The following is a 19,011-nucleotide window of genomic DNA, read 5'->3' as shown; positions in this document are numbered from 1 at the left end:
TCCACTCTCGTTAACATCGAAGTGCAGACGCAATACGCAGAAAATGCAGAAGTATACTAAATGGTACCAACACTGTAAAGTGTTATTAACTTTTATTTTATTAAAGAGGAGTTAAGGACCAGTCCTTCCTAAATAAGTAACTAGCTTTGAGTAACTGCAGAGATAGATTGTAGGTTAGTCGGCAACGACTAATAGCAGTATATTAATAAATAAATTATCTTTCATTGAACATATTTTAAACTTCTCGTTATTTTTAACACTACTCTTCTTCTTAACTACTGAATTCGTCTTATGAAACCTGGTGTTAATGAAATTCGCTCTTATATATCTATTATAAAAAGAAACGAGATTTGTATTGATTTCCATTTTATACAAGTTATAATTCCGTCACGGTTAAAAATATTATATATATTTCGCCATGAAAACCTTTAGGCGATAATTGTATTACTCTTATTTTTCCGACTGCTTTCTGTTATCTTGATCCTTGTCATCTGATCTGTTGTCTACCATCCAAATATTTGATTTCGCCAAAGAAGTCTTTGAGGAATGATACGAAATGACCTTTTATTCAGTACACATGTCCAAACCATTATAACCTGCGCCTCTGGATTTTTCCTCTACTGTGCACTGATTACATTTCTGACACAATCTCGAGAAATATTTCGGAGAGAAAGAATACAAGTTCGAAAAGGGAATCGATTTGAGAAAGCGGATTTAGGCCTTGACTGTTTGAGGATTTCCCCTTTTAAATTATTTTTAATAATTGATTACAACATTCGCTTATATATTATTACTTCTAGTAGAAACTGATTTGCTAATGTAAATGTTTAAATATATATAATTCTAAAACTGGCTGAATTTTGGCTCATACGCCGTTGTCATTTCCACACAAATTGTCGGGATATTGATTGAGACTATTGATTGTTTTGTTTGATTAAATATTCGTTTTGAATTATTTCGTTCTGTAAATTTATTCTCTTATTCATTAACGCAATAAAATGTATCATTTTAACATGTTTATTATATTAATATTTATCGTAATTCTTTTTATATTTTAATAATAACTTTCACAACTCGGGATGAAGTTGCTATGGCGCTGAATTAGTTTATTATAAATTGAGTTTTAGGGTAAATGATGTGGGTCGGTGAATGAAGGTAAAACGAAATGAAACTGTGGTGTTTACATTATGTGACCGTTATTTATTGAAGTAATATAAAAAAATGTGAAAAATACAATTAGATAAAACGGATGGCAGCGGTGTTATCTGGAGACGAGGCTTGGGAAGTCGATGGTGGCACGTCTAAACCAAACGATGGTTGAGCACTGAATGAATCGAAATACCCTTCAATAACATCCCAGATAAACGTCTTGGGGTTGCCGCCAGCTATTCGTTATCGGGTTCTAGTTGGGGCTGCTGGCACCCCGCCCGTGTTCAACATCTGGGATTATATTTCTGGGTATTTTGTAGACCGTTATTCCACGATGTAAAATTCGACATGCCTCAAGGTCGCTACAGAGTATTATGCCATTAACAAATGTATTAATTTTATATTATTTTAAAAAATTAAGCGAATTCAGCGTTTATGTTTCTATTATATTATAATTTTATTTTAATTCACTTTTACATGTATTTTGAGATTAAATAATATGTATACATGAATGTTGTATTGACAAAATCTATTTCTTTTTACAGGGCTCCGATGCTAGCTCGGTGATCTACCCTTCAGTGCCGTCAGCTCGAAAACACGAATTTCCCGGCGCGCTGCCACCCAGCCTACCCCAGGGCTTGCCCCATGGCCCGGGCAGCAGCCCCGTACCGGCACCGACGCCGCCCAATCTGCCCGCCCCATCGCCGGCGCCCGCCCAGCAGCCACCTCACCACCCGCCACAGGCAATACCTTCCGCGGCGGTGGTACCCGCTCTGGGCGACTCAGCGGCCCAAAGTGCCACGACCGTCAAGACGGAGATGGGCGTAAAAGTGGCATCGTCTGGGGGTCAAGGTAAATAATTCTTTGGAAACCTAATCTATCGTATTGGCTTATAAATTAGTTTTAAATGTTTTTATTTTAATTTTTTTTGATTTGGTTTATTGTGGAAAATCGGTACAATTTATTTTGTCTTTCCCATCTTTCTAGTAATACTCAAGTCAAATTCATCAATGGTCGCAATTCCCATTGACGGTTTCACCGAGTGATATCTTCATATTCTTCAATTTTTCTGTGTCTATCCTGAACGCTTTGGCTTTGTTGTTGTGGTTGAAAACAGTGGAGCATAGTTGTCATAGGGTTCATACGGAATTCGATAACCTTCAGTAATATTTTTCTTCAAATTGGACTAAAGTAGTAAAACTTCCCGCAAATGCTGTTTATTCTACAAATTCAGACATTTTCAACACATTGAAAAGCATGTTTGTTCACACTTCGACAAAATGAATACATTAATACTGAAAAATGAGGTGAGGTCTGTCGGTGAGGCTTTATCATGAAGTAAGTTACAAATGTACCAGATTCAATTAACACACAATAATATCAAATGTACCAGATTCAATTAACACACAATAATATCAAATGTTGTAAATCCTTTAAATTTAATTTATAGACCCGATATAATATTCATAAGTAAAATTTTGGTTATTTTTATAATTGCATTAAATTAAAAGTATTATCGATAATTCGAAAGAGGTAAAAATTATCTTCTTTATAATTGTTTTAATATTAATTTATCAATTTCATATTTCATCAAGTAATATAATTAAATCTTCATCGCCTGCCTATCTTACTTATTAATTCTATTAATCTACTTGAAGGGATGAGAATTATAATTAAATTTATGAGATACTTATCATTGATTAATTTCATGTCTTCACTTTTATTATAATTATCTCTTAGTGAATTAAATTAATACTCAACTTTTTGTTATAGTTTACCTGTTTATCATTGATAAATGAATTCGAGTATTAACGTTGATTAGTAAATATCTATAAATATAATTAAATTGTGACATTTGGCCATGTGATTTTTATATATGAAGAATTCCTTTCAATACATATTAAACTAAACTAATATTATTGTTTTTGTTCGAAAGTTTAGCTTTATTGAAAATATTCAATCAGATTAAAAGCAAATAGTCAGTTAAATAATAGGTTATATGTCACTATACTAAAAGACGCTTGTAGATTTCTTCAATCTTATTATGTCCGTCTTCAATAAAGTGTTGATCCCTAGGTACATAGAAATAATTAAGATCTTATATACTTATGGTACTTTAGCTTTATAGCAGAACAAGCTAATGAAAAAAATTGTTACTCTCGTGAATCTTCAATAAAACAATTTTGATTATTTACTGGTATAATAAATGAATAAAATAGAGATAATTTTCACTGAACATGATATTCGAGTGAGCTGTCAATTCAAAAATCCAAAGCTACTTGTTGAACTATTAGTACTACAAGAAATTCTTTTTCATTCTATGAATTTGAAAAATTGTTCTAGTGCTGCCCTCTATTGGAGTATAACTGGGATACAAATATTATCTTTTAGTCATATCTTCTACATATTTTGCGAAATCTAAGTATATGCAACATCATCATATAATATCAAAAACACTTTATACATTAACTTCAGTATTCGTAATAAAATAAAGTGCTGGTAGGATATCTAAGTGATAACGATTTAAAAGTAATAGTTTTGGTACTACAATTGACAAACAATTACTTAAAAACCGTCAATGAAGAGCCGCCTGGAGAAACAATAAAGTTCGAAGACGATAAGTTGCATTAAGTTATTGAACGAAAACCCATCTTAAACTCTCAATGAAGCTTCAAACCACTTAGCAGTAGATGAATCAGTTATTTTCAAACATTACGTATGACAGAAAAGATCCGAAGAGAGAAAAAAACCACACGAATTGGCTCAAAATGTCATTTTGAATCGCGTAAAAGGACTAATTGCAGACGCAAAGCTATCATCTTATGCTGCGTACAGATCGGCCCAACGAAAGACAACGAATGAGATTCGACGTTGGATACCGAACATGCATTAGTACTATATATACTTCGTACATATTGCATTTGTTGTTCGGTGCAAAAGTTCGTTGGCCGTGAATCCCTTCTACCCGCAAACTCTACGGTTTGCAAAACAGATCTCAAAATATCCCAACAAACCCATTCGTTGTCGTTCGTTGGTCCGATCTGTACGCATCATTACATGAAATGTTGCAAAAATTGTAAAGAACACGCTGTTGTAACTCGCATGGGAAGGTCTGCGGCATTCAGCTTATTCACTAAACATAGCACCTTTTTATTAACACTTCTTCAGATCGATGTAACATGGCTTGGCTAGCACACTGTTTCAAAATGCTGAATAAGTACGAAAATAAGCTCATGACTTGATCGGTATGGTATATATATTGTACTAATTTTCTCAACAAGGATCTCAATAAAGTGAAAAATGATCAGAGTACACAGAAACATTTAATAATACCAAAAAACTAAAGTATATCTTTAATGTATGATGTATGTATATGTATATGTATGTGTGTATGTATGATAAATGGTATATATTTAATTTAATATTTTATTCAGAAAATATTAACGATCATCTTAACAAGTCAATTGAAAAGTCCCCCGCCTGACACATAGATGGCGTTACTAGAATTAAATTCATGTGTTTTTTAGTTAACCCTAACCCTCAAAAGATGCATGTATAAATTTGACAGCTGTTGGATCATTAGTTTGTGAATTATAGCATTTTGAGTGAAGCAACTTTTGTTATTGTGAATAAAATGGATAAAAAGGAATTTCGCGTGTTTATAAAATATTGATTTTTGAAGGGAAAAATACAGTTGAAGCCTATTTTCCAGATACTGTCCCAAGAAAATCAACCATCAAGGACTGGTATGCTAAGTTTAGACGTGGTGAAATGAACATCGAAGACGGTGAACGCAGTGGACGCCCAAAAGAGGTTGTTACCGACCAAAAACATTTAAAAAATTCACAAAATGATTTTGAATGACCGTAAATTGAAATTGAATGAAATAGCAGACACTCTAAATATATCAACTGAATGTGTGTACGTCATATCATTCACGAATATTTGGGTATAAGAGAGCTCTGTGCAAAGTCAATGCCGCGCAAAGTCAAAAGTGAGCTCTTTTGACCAAAACATCAGCGAGTTGATGATTCGGTGCAGTGTTTGAAGATGATCAAGCGTAATAAACCCGAGTTTTTGCCTCGATATGTGACTTGACGAATGGCAATGGAAAACATGGCTCCATCATTTCACTCCATTGTCCAATCGACAGTCATCCGAGTGAACTGACATGATGAACCCGCTTCAAAGTGTGGGAAACGCAACAGTCTGCTGGCAAGATTATGGCGTCTGTATTTTTGGATGCGCATGGAATAATCTTCATTGACTACCTTGAAAAGGAAGGACCATCAACAGCGACTATTACATAGCGTTATTGGACCGTTTGAGGACGAAATCGTCAAAAAACGGCCGTATTTGAAGAAAAATAAAGTGCTGCTTGGCCAAGACAATGCACCGAAAAGTTGGAGGGTCGCTATAATCAATGTATCATCCTTGAAGGGAATTATATTGAATAAAAAAAATAATTTTTCCAAAAAATGTGTTTTACTATGGTAGGCTGGGGACTTTTCAATTGACTTGTTATGTCAATTTTAATTATGTGAAAACAAACGATAATTAGTCTTCAGCGTACAGAATATTCGAAACAAAAAATATTGAATGAAATTAACTTTTTTAAGACGACTTTATTGAGTAAGATAACCATCTGCTGCACCGGCGACTGACAAAAAAAACGAAACGAGACAGATACTGGAGAAAAATCATCGCCAATTCGAAAGAGATCCGATGTTACTATTTTCCAGTTAATTGAATTAGGTTTTTGCGACGCGACGTTCCGCCATTAGGAAACGGGAGTGCACCAGGGACCGAAGCTAGAACGCATTATACGAAAGGCCGGCGGAAAACATATTAAATTGCATGTGTGGAAACTACCGCGAGGTAAAAACTATCTTTATTTATGCTCGAAAGAAACCGATTCTCGTTTATTTGTGTAATTAAAACGCTCGAAACGGCGTAATTACCGTATTGAAAGTAATTCCGTAATGGTCGCTAATTTATTCGCTGCTACGTCGTTTTGATTTTTTTCCTCGACGTTCTGTCCGTATGGTCAGCGGCTCTCTCTTGTGCAATAACTTATTAGTTTATACGAGGGTTTAATACGGTTGTATCGTTTTATGTTATGTTTATATGTAGTCTATTAATGTTTATGATTTTCATTAAATGTATTAGTTATGATATTTGATTACAAATGTGTTCGAGCCTTCGGGTTGACCAACGGGACTGAATACACTATTTTATTTATAAGATGTAGACAAAATAATTATCACGTAATATAATACATATTAAAATAAATTGGCAACACTGTCTCTGGGTTTTTTAGGTTATACTTCACTGTATTCTGCAACGGTTGACAAAAGCGATGGGTGAATTATGTGATCTCTCAGATGTTGTGTAACGTTTCACGAGCGATACTAAACATTGTAAAACATAGTAGGCGAAAGACAATAGTGGGCGAAACCTAAAGTTAACTGACAGAGGCTGACGAATATTAAAAAGCATTGTGGTAAACAACATAAAGTTACTTGGAGCAACTTACACTCACTTACATTCGATTAATCATCGTTTACACTATTTCCTGTAAACGGTCGAGTTTATATATGGAGAGCCCCTGAAGAAGCTATGATTTAGGCGGCAATATCATAGTATTCAGTTGGCCTTCCCATTCACATCACCGATCGGACTACCGCAAATGATATCTCGACATCTTCAATGATGAATTCCTTACTATGACTAGCCTCTTGCTACCAAACACTGCCATATTCAAAAAATTCAGCCTTGGTTTAAGGAACATCAAAATATTATCAAACATTTTCCTTGGTCAAAAAAATCACCAGAACTCAATATAATTGAACCGTTATGGAGCGGGGGGTAGATTTCCATCTCCAACTATTCAGACACCTTGCGAATTTATTCCGCGAAGAATTGCAGTTGGTTTTAAAAAAAATTATGGCTCGACACCCTATTAATAAGTAAATATTGTGTATGTCAGGTGTTCATATTATTTTGTCCACCTCCTGGATATATTTCTAGGATGTTTCTATGGATAGATATTGAAATATATTCTTCATCATTACATAGTATAAAACAAAGTCGCCTTTTCTGTCCCTATATCCCTATGTGCGCTTAAATCTTTAAAACTACGCAACGGATTTTGATGCGGTTTTTTTCAATAGATAGAGTGATTCAAGAGGAAGGTTTATATGTATAATACATGCATAATATACTAAGGCAACATTGCTAATTTTAGAGGTTTCTAACGTGATGTCGTAAATTAACCTATTTTTTAGGCTTATTTAGCAATTAGCAAAAACGCTGCCTAACCCTACGAGTTAGATCAAATTAATGTACTACAGTATTGTACACCATAAAAAGGTCTACAAAAAAGTCCGCGATGGTATATGTTTATCTTTTAGGGATAACCCACATTAACCATTTTTATTGTTTACTTTTTACGTGAGAAAATGGCTTATTTACGAAGCTATTTTAAGCAATACGGCATTAATCCTTATCGAATTAAGTACCTTAAATACAGTGTGCAATTAATATAGATCAATATGGTTCCTTACAGCATGTAAATTAAGCAAATATTTTCGGAGATATTACAAATTTAAAATTTGCGTTTAAAAATGTGTAATGTAATAAAAATTGTATGAATTTAGATATTCCAAAGATAGCAGGAAATCTTCATAGTAAGTATAGGGGAAGAGGAATTGTTTTACTCCAAATTTAATGCGTGCAGGCCAAGGGCAGTAATGAATGAACCAAAAATACTGGATCGATTTTAATCATGTTTTCATTGAGTGACATAAGCATATATATTTTATGCCCGTGCAAAGTCGGAGCGGGCCGCTATGTTTTTATATACAACGTTCATATTTTTTCTGTAGTGTATTTAATTTAGTATCAGCATTGCACCCGTGCGAAGCCGGGGCGGGTCGCTAGTTTAAATATAAACTTCAGTTGCATTTGATACCAATAGGTCATTTGGTGGAACACTTTGTTAAGATTATACATAGCTAATATATCGCCTAAATAATACTAACAACAAAAGTAACAGCAGCGTCTTCCCTGAAACCTTTTTTATGACTTCTCATTAACTGTTTTACATATCTTTACCGTGCCATAAGAGTTAGGTTCTCCTGATGAAATATGTCAATTATAAGATACCCAGCCTTTCTGCTTTAGTTCTGTGTTTGTAATACCCTTCTGTGTTTTTCCAAAGGTTCGATTACGGTTGAAAAGTTAATAGTGGAAATAATCATAATGTAATGCAGTAATCATTTTGAATCCTTTCTACCAGTCGAAGCTGTCTCATCAAAAATTGCAACAACACTTTTGAAGACTTTATAAATCGTTAGCATAATAAATACATTGTATACAACAGATAATTTGTAAAATAAATATAGCATTCTGGTGGCTTTTGCTCTTCCATTTATTTTATTATTTATCTCCCACGAAATAGCCACTTCTAAGCCAAGATTCATATACTGAAATCGATACAATATACAATTTATCAAATTTCTATGAGCAATCGAGTAATTGTTTACACCTTTTTATTTCTTTATAGTAGTTGTAGCACTATATATTGGTCATTTATAGTAGCAGCAATTTGTTCTGATAGAGGCACGATACATAAAATGAATATATAAAATTATCAGAATATTTTAAGATCACTCCTAAGTATTGTTGGGAGACCTATTATAGTTTAGAAAATGATACTAGTTTCTTAATATCAAATTTCTGCCAGTGGGCATAGGTAGCATTTATTATATGTGCGGTATAAATATATTTAAATATATTTCTATTTTAAAACTTATAATCAGCTAATGAAGAAAAAAAACATAATGAGAGTCGTTAAGGTTTTTTTTTGTCCATAGTTTTACAAATTATGTATCACCGTGTCTGAACAGTAGCTAAAACGTTTGTTTACAATATATTCTAACGTCAAAGAATGTTAATTAAAAAAAATGTATAATGAATACATTTGCGTCATTTTTTGTTTAATATATGAGACATGAAAATATTTAAAAACAGACACGTGAACGAATGGGTAGTAAATATGTTAATTATTCATTAAATTTTTCAGAAATGTTAAAATAAATGGATGAATATGTATAAACAAGTTAAATATCAAGTAATATTTCTTTTATTTATTAGTATCATCAGTTTAATATATTTAATCGATAATATTTGTATTAATGAAACATATTTAATACGTAATTAAATGATTTGTTAACAGTTGATCATCCAATCAACCCTTACGGTTTTTTAATTTTGTATAAAAATTATTATATATTATTCGACGGACTGGACGTTTATTTTGTTATTATAAATATTTGACCTCATGCAAATGAAATTGAAATAAGTATTGAATGAAATGAAATATTTTTTGTTCCTATACTCAATAAACAAACAATTAACATTAATATTAAGTTTTTATACAGAATATGCATTTTTAATATTTTTATCTTTGTTGTATCATATTTTTCTGAGCCTTCCTCTTTTGAATCGTTCAAACTTTCGATATTTCCCGTTTCTTTCACTCAAAACACCCAAACAACTCAATTATTTCCTCTTCGTAAAGTTCGACTCACGGCCCATTTTAGGTTATTTCATTTTAGTAGTTACTATTTTTCTTTTTGTTTTTATTAATTTGGTTATGTTATGATTGCAAGATTTTGTTACGATCTAAACCTAACTTTACACTATTTCTTTATTTACCCTTGTAGTTTATGTTCTAGTGTGTTACTTCATACCGTTGTTTTTTTCTTTTTCGCTAAACTAGTTGCTATCTTGTGCAACAGCTTTATGCGATTATTATACGACTATTAGATTTAACTAGCGAAATAAAAACACGGGTGTTTTTTTCAATGCCCCGTAGCGATTGCACATATTTTAAAATTAATATGTTGTTCGTCAATTTTTTTCCTTCTGGGTAGCGACAGCTCATTTAGCTGGAATTGAAATTTATTGCTCAAAAACAACATTAATTCAATCATGTTAATGAGTTGCAATTTATTCCTTTCTTCCCTTTTTTTAGTTAATTTGTCTATCTATTTTTAATGCTGATAGTAGTCTAAATAGCAATGATCTGAACAAAATTATCATAACTTATTTACGTCCTCCTTTCCAGGAAAAGTCAACGTCCAGTAGATAGGACTTTGGACTATTTGAATACATTGCTTATGAATTAATAAAATATTTTTAACAAAAATGTTGAATCTAAACAACAATAAAAATTTATTGTCCCGCCAGGAATCGAACCCGTGACTTCCTTTAGCAAGCTAAACGCTATAACCATTACACCATAGAAGCAGTTCCAATATTTCTATGGGTTCTTATATGTTAGTGCTTAAAAAGTAAACTGAATGTCTTTTGCACTGAACGACCTCCTATTTTCCGTCACATCAGCTGAGCAATGACCTTATAACCCATATATCTGATTATTATAGATAAAAAATATGTGAAAACTTTGTTCGAGCCTTTGAGATTTGAGCGTTTCCCTCGACTTCCCCACTTCTCTCAACAGATCCTGGATCGGTTCCAATGGGATCACCTCGGAAGTGCACTCTTTCGAATAAAAAAAGAATTTTGAAATCCGGTCCACAATTGACAATTGGTAATCAATTAGATCAATGATCTAATACATATTACAGCGGTCATGAGATATGCATACATAAAGTGGCAACTTCTGAAGAAGAAGGTTTAACTCTGATGCGGTGTCAGAATTAGTTTGCTCGTTTTACTTCCAGAAATGTCGCTGTAAAAGATGAATCTCGTCCTGGCTAGCCAATCCAGTGTTTTCAAAAGAAACTCAATGCGAATTCCATATGAATTAACTCATATTAAAAAAATATATAGGAAAATATATTCGATCACCTAAAGGATAATTTCAACGTATCAGTTTTATGAACCCCCTCTGACTTTTATATAGCACCTAATAAGGGGTTTGAACGTGGAGGCGTTGTGAATAACTTGTAGTGAACATTTTTAACAACCGAAGTAGTCTAGCGTAGGGATACCGAAAAAATATCGATATATCGATATATTTTTTCTAAATATCGATATTTTTGGCCGATATATTTTTGCTAATTAAAATTATTTCTTAAATATTATAAAATTGGTACTTAATTACTTTTTGATTTTTAGTATTACTTTATTAATTACTAAAGCTTTGGTGTATTTTAGTACTTAATTTTAAATGTTTTGTTAAAATTATCAGTTATTGAGATATTAAAAAATCAATATTTCTTTTTCCTCCAATATATCGAAAAACGAATAAAAAATGTCGAAAACGATATATCGATATTCTTTTCACCTGAAATTTTTCGATATTTTTGTTAATTAAAATTATTTCTTAAATGTTATAAAATTGGTATTTAATTACTTATTGTTTAATATATCGAAAAACGGATAAAAAATATCGAGAACGATATATCGATATTTTCTAAAATATCGAAATATCGATATTTTTCTTGCCGGCCAACAGCCCTAGTCTAGTTTTCTAAATTGGAGGAATTTATTTATTGAGATTATTCTCATCATATCATAAGTGAACATAAAGAATGTCTCATACAGAATAAAGTTATCAGAGAACGTGTATTTCGATTGCTATTAATTCTTTTGCAACTTCAACATCTCTTGTTCAACTTGTTCGACCGCATTTAAATTCAGATAACAAAGGTATCAATTATAATGGATTTCTCTGGTACAAAGTTTCCATAAGGCTTATCAATTAGGTGGTTCAACATATCACATAGGATAGCAGGGAAAATATCATTCGATCACATAAAGAACAATCTGAACATATCAGTTTTAAAGATGTTTATGAACCTTCTCTGTATTTTATATACTCGCCCAATAAGAAGTTTCACTGTACTGTAATGAACATTTTCGACAACAGAAATAGTCTTTGGAGGGATTTCTTCATTGGGATATAATTACCATCATATCAAAAATGGACAATTTATGTTTCGGTATGCCAGCTTATACAGTTTCATGTATAATTTTAACTGTTGATTAATACAATTTAAAAAAAAACATATATCACGGCACCGAAAGGCGGATGATCGCACTCGTTACACAATTTCCATTGAATGAGCACTTGAGAGGGTCCTCGGATCGATATAAATATCTCGACTCCAACGGCCATCAACTACCATAACCACGCTTTTCAATACGAACGACAATTAGATAAAATTTTATGGGCGGTACGACGTTGCTTATTACCGCGATCTGTGATCGTAAAAAACCCACGCGTTCGGATTTTCCTCCTGCTGCGACTTTATTGCCGGTTATAACGCGAGATTCGAAGCTGTCGTTGCGCAATTTATCGCGAATTATTTTCCTATTGTAACCCTGGCATTTTTTCCCAACCTCTCGGGACGGATAGAAGGGAAGGCTTTAACTGTTTACTCATGTTATGAGGATGTCGTAAAACCACCGTAATCTATTAATCAGTTATAATCTGAAAGTAAGGTAATAAAGCCCTTTTTTGTATGATATTAAACCTGTTGGGGGTTTTCTGCAAAAAATATTTATGGGATCTGCACTGAAGTAATTTCCAAAAAAAACATGCATTTGAATTATATAGAATGCTTCCTGGGATTTACAGTGATCATGCCAATCTCAGAGACAAAATAAGCAAGACATTGGTTTCAAAATTATGATCATAAGATTAAGATGAATTCAATGTATTAAATTAATAATAAAACTGAAATTGCAAAATAATTCAGAATTGGTCACACAGCAGGGATAGAAGGAAAGGCTTTAACTGTTTCCTGATATTATGAGAATGTTGTAAAACCACCATAATCTATTAATCAGTTATAATCTGAGAGTAAGGTAATAAAGCCCTTTTTTGTATGATATTAAACCTGTTGGGTTTTCTACAAAAATATTTATGGGATCTGCACTGAAGTAACTTCCAAATAAAAGCATGCATTTGAATTAAATAGAATGCTTCCTGAGATTTACAGTGATCATGCTAATCTCAGAGACAAGACAAGCAAGACATTGGTTTCAAAATTATGATCATAAGATTAAGATGAATTCAATGTATTAAATTAATAATAAAACTGAAATTGCAAAATAATTCAGAATTGGTCACACAGCAGGGATAGAAGGAAAGGCTTTAACTGTTTCCTGATATTAGAGAATGTTGTAAAACCACCATAATCTATTAATCAGTTATAATCTAAGAGTAAGGTAATAAAACCCTTTCTTGTATCGTACTAAACCTGTTGGATTTTCTACAAAAATATATGCGGAAGTAAATACTGTACTGAAGTAATTTCCAAAAAAAAAACATGCAGTTGAATTGTACAGAATTCTTCCATTCTTCCTGAGATGTATAGTGATCATCCCCGTATCAGAGACGACATGCAAGATATTGGTTTCAAAATTATTATGATTAGATTCTTAAAATCAATTAAAAGTATTATACTAACAATAAATCTAAAAGGTAAAGTCATTAAGAACTGATGACACAACAGCTCAAGTATCTCAAAATAGCAATTCAAATCGAATTGTGACCAGCAGTGAATAGTGAATACATTTCTTCGAAGCGTCTGGTATTAATTTGGTATCATCAGTTGGGTTTATATATGCCTTTTTTTAGTTAGAGGTGGAAAAGTTTCCCATACAGAGTGAAGTTATCATTAAACATGTATTTCGATTGCTAATTATTTTGCAACTTCAATATCTCATCCAATTCCCTTTTGTAGATTCTTAGCTAAACCAAACGTCAATATTTGTTCATCAGCACTTAAATTCGGTAATTATAATTGATTTTTCTGGCAGAAGTCTCCATGACACTCATCCAGTCGGTGGTTAGCTTCAACAGTATTTTTTCCACAACGTTTTATCAACACAAACATCATCAAATGTTTATCAATTTAACACATAACATTATTTTAATGGTTTCCAAGTCAAGTCAGTACTTGTAAAGCAATAATAGGAATGACATGTTAAAAATTAAAATAAAAAGATCATGTTTGTTTAAATGAAAAGCCTGTATTCTATAAAAATACTGGTTTATTGGCCGGATGGTTAAGACAAGACAATAACACATGGATTGACAAGTCCCGGACGTAACAAAGATAACGCGATTTTGTTATTCAAAATTGGCTTTATTCGTCAACGCAATCATTCCAGCACTGTTCTAATATTTCAATATCACTTTTGCAGAATGATTTATCTTTTGCATCAAAATAGGCCTGTCACCAGTTGCTGTCCACTTAGATGACGATCGTTTTGATTTCGGAGTAAAGTGATGGATTCATATTTCATCCATTGTCGCATACCGACGCAAAAATTCCGGTTTGTTACGTTTAAATATGGCCAAAACTACTCAGAACCATCAATACATTCTTGCTTTTGGTCAACAATGAGCAAACGCGACAACCACTTTGAACAGAGCTGTCTCATAGTCAAATGCTCATGCAATATCAAAATCAGCACGTTCTTTCAATATTTTTACGATCTCAGATAACTGACTTGACTTTGTTTATATGTTTTCTGGTGTTAGAGTGAGGTGAGGTGGCCTCACGTACGTCCACTGTGTTCTGCATCATTGGTGCCTCTACGACCTCGTTTGAAGTCATTGTTGTTTCTGATGGAGCGGAGTCCTTCTGACACTTTTCAAGCCATTGTTTCTCTAGAACAGTATTTTTTACGATCAAGTAGTGTAAAATTAAAACGAAATTATTTTTAATTCATCATTTTAAAAATAACAAAAGTAGTGTTACTCTTAACATAATAACTCACAAACTGACGAACAGAATATCATGAAATTTTAACAGCTTTTTTTTTTTGAAGAAGACTGAAAAGCCCATGTGTTAAGTATCATTCAATGAACCATTCAACCATTCTGTGGTGCTGGCCTCGCTCATTTAACATATGCTGTCTTAGTATCTGATTGTTGTACACGACTGTATCTTGGATTTAAATGCTATCAATTTATATGTACAAAAAACTTAATATATTTTTTGTTATATTTTGGCCTCGTTAAAAAGGCCCACTTATTTTTAATTACTTGTTGTTGTTATTAATGTATTCAAGTATTAGAAACCCAGTGTTTTCCATTCACTTCATAACTATTCCCAGAACTGCACTGAGCTCAATGGGTACTTCTATCTCAATTGCATCCCATACTAATCCATTAGCAGAGAGATCTGGCGATTCTAAAAACATCTACGCTCTAGAAATCCCTGACATAATTTTGACGAATATTTATGGTCATTGTCTTGTTAAAAAAAAACTTCGACCAATTAGATTCACTCCAAAAGGAATCGCATTTTCCTTAAATATTTTCAGGTAGCCCTTTTTATCTGGCTTCTTCATAAAACCCAAAGCCATCACACTACCTCCATCATGTTTAGCAGACTGCATAGTGTATGTTGCTGAAACCCATTAACCTTGTCATCTATAAAGCACGTTTATTAAGTCCAGAAATGTGAATTTTGGATCATCCATGCATAGAACATTTTTCCAATTTTTTTTTCGTCGAGTTTTTGAGTGTTTTATACCACTCCAGTCTATTTCTACTATGAGTAGTAAAGTTCTCTCAGACCAGCAGACAGCAAAGGCATTTTTACTGTTGAAACATTAAAAAAATTAGACTGTATTCAATATAAAAACAATTACTAAAACCGCTAATTCTAAATAATCAACATTTGGAAATGTAGCCTTTGGTGACCTTGGTGGTCATAAATCACTCCAATACCAACACGTTTATTTGAATATTTATTACTGAACTTTTTTTTATGTCAACTGTTTCTGGTGTTTCCAAACTTTTGAATGGTATATATTAAAATTATTATTTATGCTGTTAATAATATTTACATAAACCCACCGTCCTCTCTTGTAAAATTCAGTGTTCTTACTACTGTTACAAGAGACAAAGAATTACATGCTTCATGCGGTTGTTTGTGGTCGTAATATCACGCATCACACAGCCAGTTTCAATAAGAGGCTATTTCTCATTGTGTAGCTGCTGCCCACTCGAATAGTAATCGTTTTTTACTGCCGCTAAATGGGCGTAGGTAACCTGATTGAAATGATTTACGAACTTAATAAAAAAGTACGTAAGTATTTGTATTGTTCCCTGTTATTTATGACCGTTTAGTCGGTAGTAAATTGACTTTCAATCGATTGGAAATTGAAATTTTATTGTTCTGCGGTTAATAGTTGATGAAAATTAATTTATAATTCATTGCCTATATAATAAATTAACGGTATTTCGATACAAACATGCTTTTTATAAGTCGGGAATATATACGGGTAGAGAAATTCAATAAATGTCATGCTGTATTTGTTTATAAATTACTTTATTTACAATTAAATGGGTAATTTATGGCAGCTTTTCTTCAAAAGACCGAACAACGGCGAGCACGGTTGATGGCTTTTAATTTTCTCATGGCATTTCTTGGTATTTGAACGGCAAAAAAGAAACACAATTTCGTAAATCGGCAATTTGGCGTCTAACGAATAATTTTTTGTACTAAAGTTCAAAGTTAATCGCTGGGTTTTTCGTTTCTGTTTAATTTAAGTTATTATTTCTTCTACTCAAGTCACCTGTTATACTGTTATGATATTTAAGAATTTCTTTTATTTAGTTATTACATTGTTACTGATCGTTTCCGACTAACCTACAATTTGTCTTTATGATAACTGAAATCTAGATATATAACTAGGAGGACGCATCGGCCCTATCTCAGTGAAATAATGTATATACATGTCACAGCTGTATTTTTTGGTTTGATGGTTTGATTCTTTTGAGTCTGTGTCCTGCTCTGGTGGTATCCAAAAGTTCAAATACTCCAATATTCTCATGAGAATGGAGTCTTTCATCATACCCCCTTGCAATTCTCTTGATTTCTTGACTGACTGTGGGTATCTGAAGGTCTCGATGTAGATAGTCAGTCCCGTAATATTTCAATGCATCCACAATACTTCTCAGGACTTTATTCTGAAAAATTTGTATTTTGTTTATGTTACTCTTTGCAGAACACCCCCATAACTGCTTATGTAATAGTAATTTATTATGTACTGATAATTGTGATTTTCTTCCAATTATCCAATGCATTTTCCTATATATATATTTCAATTCCAGTTCTTTTCTTTTGTTCTTTATATGTTCCTTCCAGCGAAGTTTTGCATCAAGATTCATTCCTAGATATTTAGCGTTGTTGATATATGGAATGATAGTATTACTTAATGTTATGCTGCTTGTACGGTCTGATTGTAGGTAAACTGCACATGCACAGATTTACTTTTGTTAATTTTTATTTTCCAAGCTTGTGCCCAATTATTTATATTGTCACTTGCCTGGTGTAATTTGTGAGGCTTCTTCACTATTGTCTCCGACAGCTATAATCGCAGTATCATCAGTAAATGTAGCCATCGTGATATTTTCCAATTATAAAATTTGATGCCTTATTAGTGATTTAAAAAGAATGTTATACTATACATTGAATGTTTTATCATAACAGTGTCATGAAAATTACCCATAATCTGGATCATTGACTTCAGTTTTCTTTTAACGATTTATTGCTCAGATCTTTTCGAAAAAAACAAATCATTTTCTAGATATTCATATGTATTTTTGTTTTCAGATATTGGTCCACCTCCAACAATCACCGCGGCCTGTGTACCACCGGCTGCGGTAGCGCCCCAGCCCCCACCTCCGCCGCTCTCTTCCATGCCGCCGGCTGCTGCCCCTGTCGCACCTCCGGCTGCAGCTCCGTCAGCCTTACATCCGTCAGCATCACTAGATCCATCTGGTCATTCTGTAGGACGGACTGATAGTCCTGCTGTGGCCACGTCGGCCAATGCTGCAGTTGCACCAAGCCCTGGACAGTATCACCATTCATTCCAGGTAAGATGTTACAACATCGTCAAATATCTTTACTACTAATCAGTTGTAGTTCATAAAAACATGGTTCTGTTAAAATAACGTTGATAGTGTCAAATTAATTAGTCTAAAAACAAGCACAGTCTACAATATTAAATTATTGATAAGAATAAATACTAGTTACCATAAATTCAGTGACTTTCAGTGACATAGTTGAGTCACTTAGCAACTCATAATGATGAAACAAGTAAATTAAACTCAGCAAACTATATCATCTCTGCTCGGGTCCAAAAGTTGTCCCGAATATGTAAACTTGTGTTACTAACGAGAATAAAATATCATTTAATTTTAAATTGTATGACAGAAGGCATCTATTCCTTTTTGGTGATGCTATTGTAGCTACATTTATTACTATTATACTAGATCAATTATAAACAGTGTTGGGCCACCTTCAATGACATTGTTGAGTCATTTAGTGAATCAGAATGATAAAACACAACAAAATATATAAAAGGTCATAAGATAAAAGGACATTGACCTGAGATATTAAAGAGAAAGCAACTGGAATTAAACAATGTATTGTAGACTTATCTTTTGGAAATAGCCAAACAGATTCTCCAAGAGATGGGAGTGAAAATGCTTAAAACATAGTAAAATGTATAGTTGACTAAGCCTAGCCTAATTCGTCTAGATTTCGAAACTATAGCCGTTCAAATAAAACAGCCAATGCAAGTCATAACCTCTAATTATCATTACTAATGTTTTAAAGAACTTTACTGACATTTGGCAATATGGGTCACCAGTACCAATTAAAATAGAATTTTACAGGCTAATCTAGTTACATGTTACACATCAGACAGCATTGTATCTCTTTAAACTAGAATAAGATTGAGAAGGAAACATTGGAAGGAATCTATGACATGCTTTGTTTATTTTATTGGGCGGGCTATAGATTCGGTAGTTGCATATATTTTAATGATATCTATTGGAGAAAATACCAAGTACCA

At 32.9% G+C, this 19,011-nt stretch overlaps 1 protein-coding gene across 29 annotated transcripts in view; it reads left to right on the top strand.

Annotated features, from left to right (window-relative positions):
- The window catches only part of tay (tay bridge kinase), a 366,957-nt gene that overhangs the window by 336,341 nt on the left and 11,605 nt on the right, over positions 1-19,011 (top strand). For all 29 annotated transcript variants that reach the window (XM_076418120.1, XM_076418113.1, XM_076418158.1 and 26 more), the window contains 2 exons: positions 1,695-2,001; positions 17,766-18,028. In XM_076418120.1, coding sequence (XP_076274235.1) covers positions 1,695-2,001; positions 17,766-18,028 — 570 coding nt within the window. The remainder of the gene's footprint in view (positions 1-1,694; positions 2,002-17,765; positions 18,029-19,011) is intronic.

This window comes from Rhynchophorus ferrugineus, unplaced genomic scaffold (genome assembly GCF_030347505.1).
Source record: "Rhynchophorus ferrugineus isolate W39M unplaced genomic scaffold, kcgeb_rfMv2 rfM1, whole genome shotgun sequence".
Classification (NCBI taxonomy): Eukaryota; Metazoa; Arthropoda; class Insecta; order Coleoptera; family Curculionidae; genus Rhynchophorus; species Rhynchophorus ferrugineus.
The sequence above is the reverse complement of the archived record's forward strand: the minus strand, read 5'-3'. Positions and strand labels throughout refer to the sequence as shown.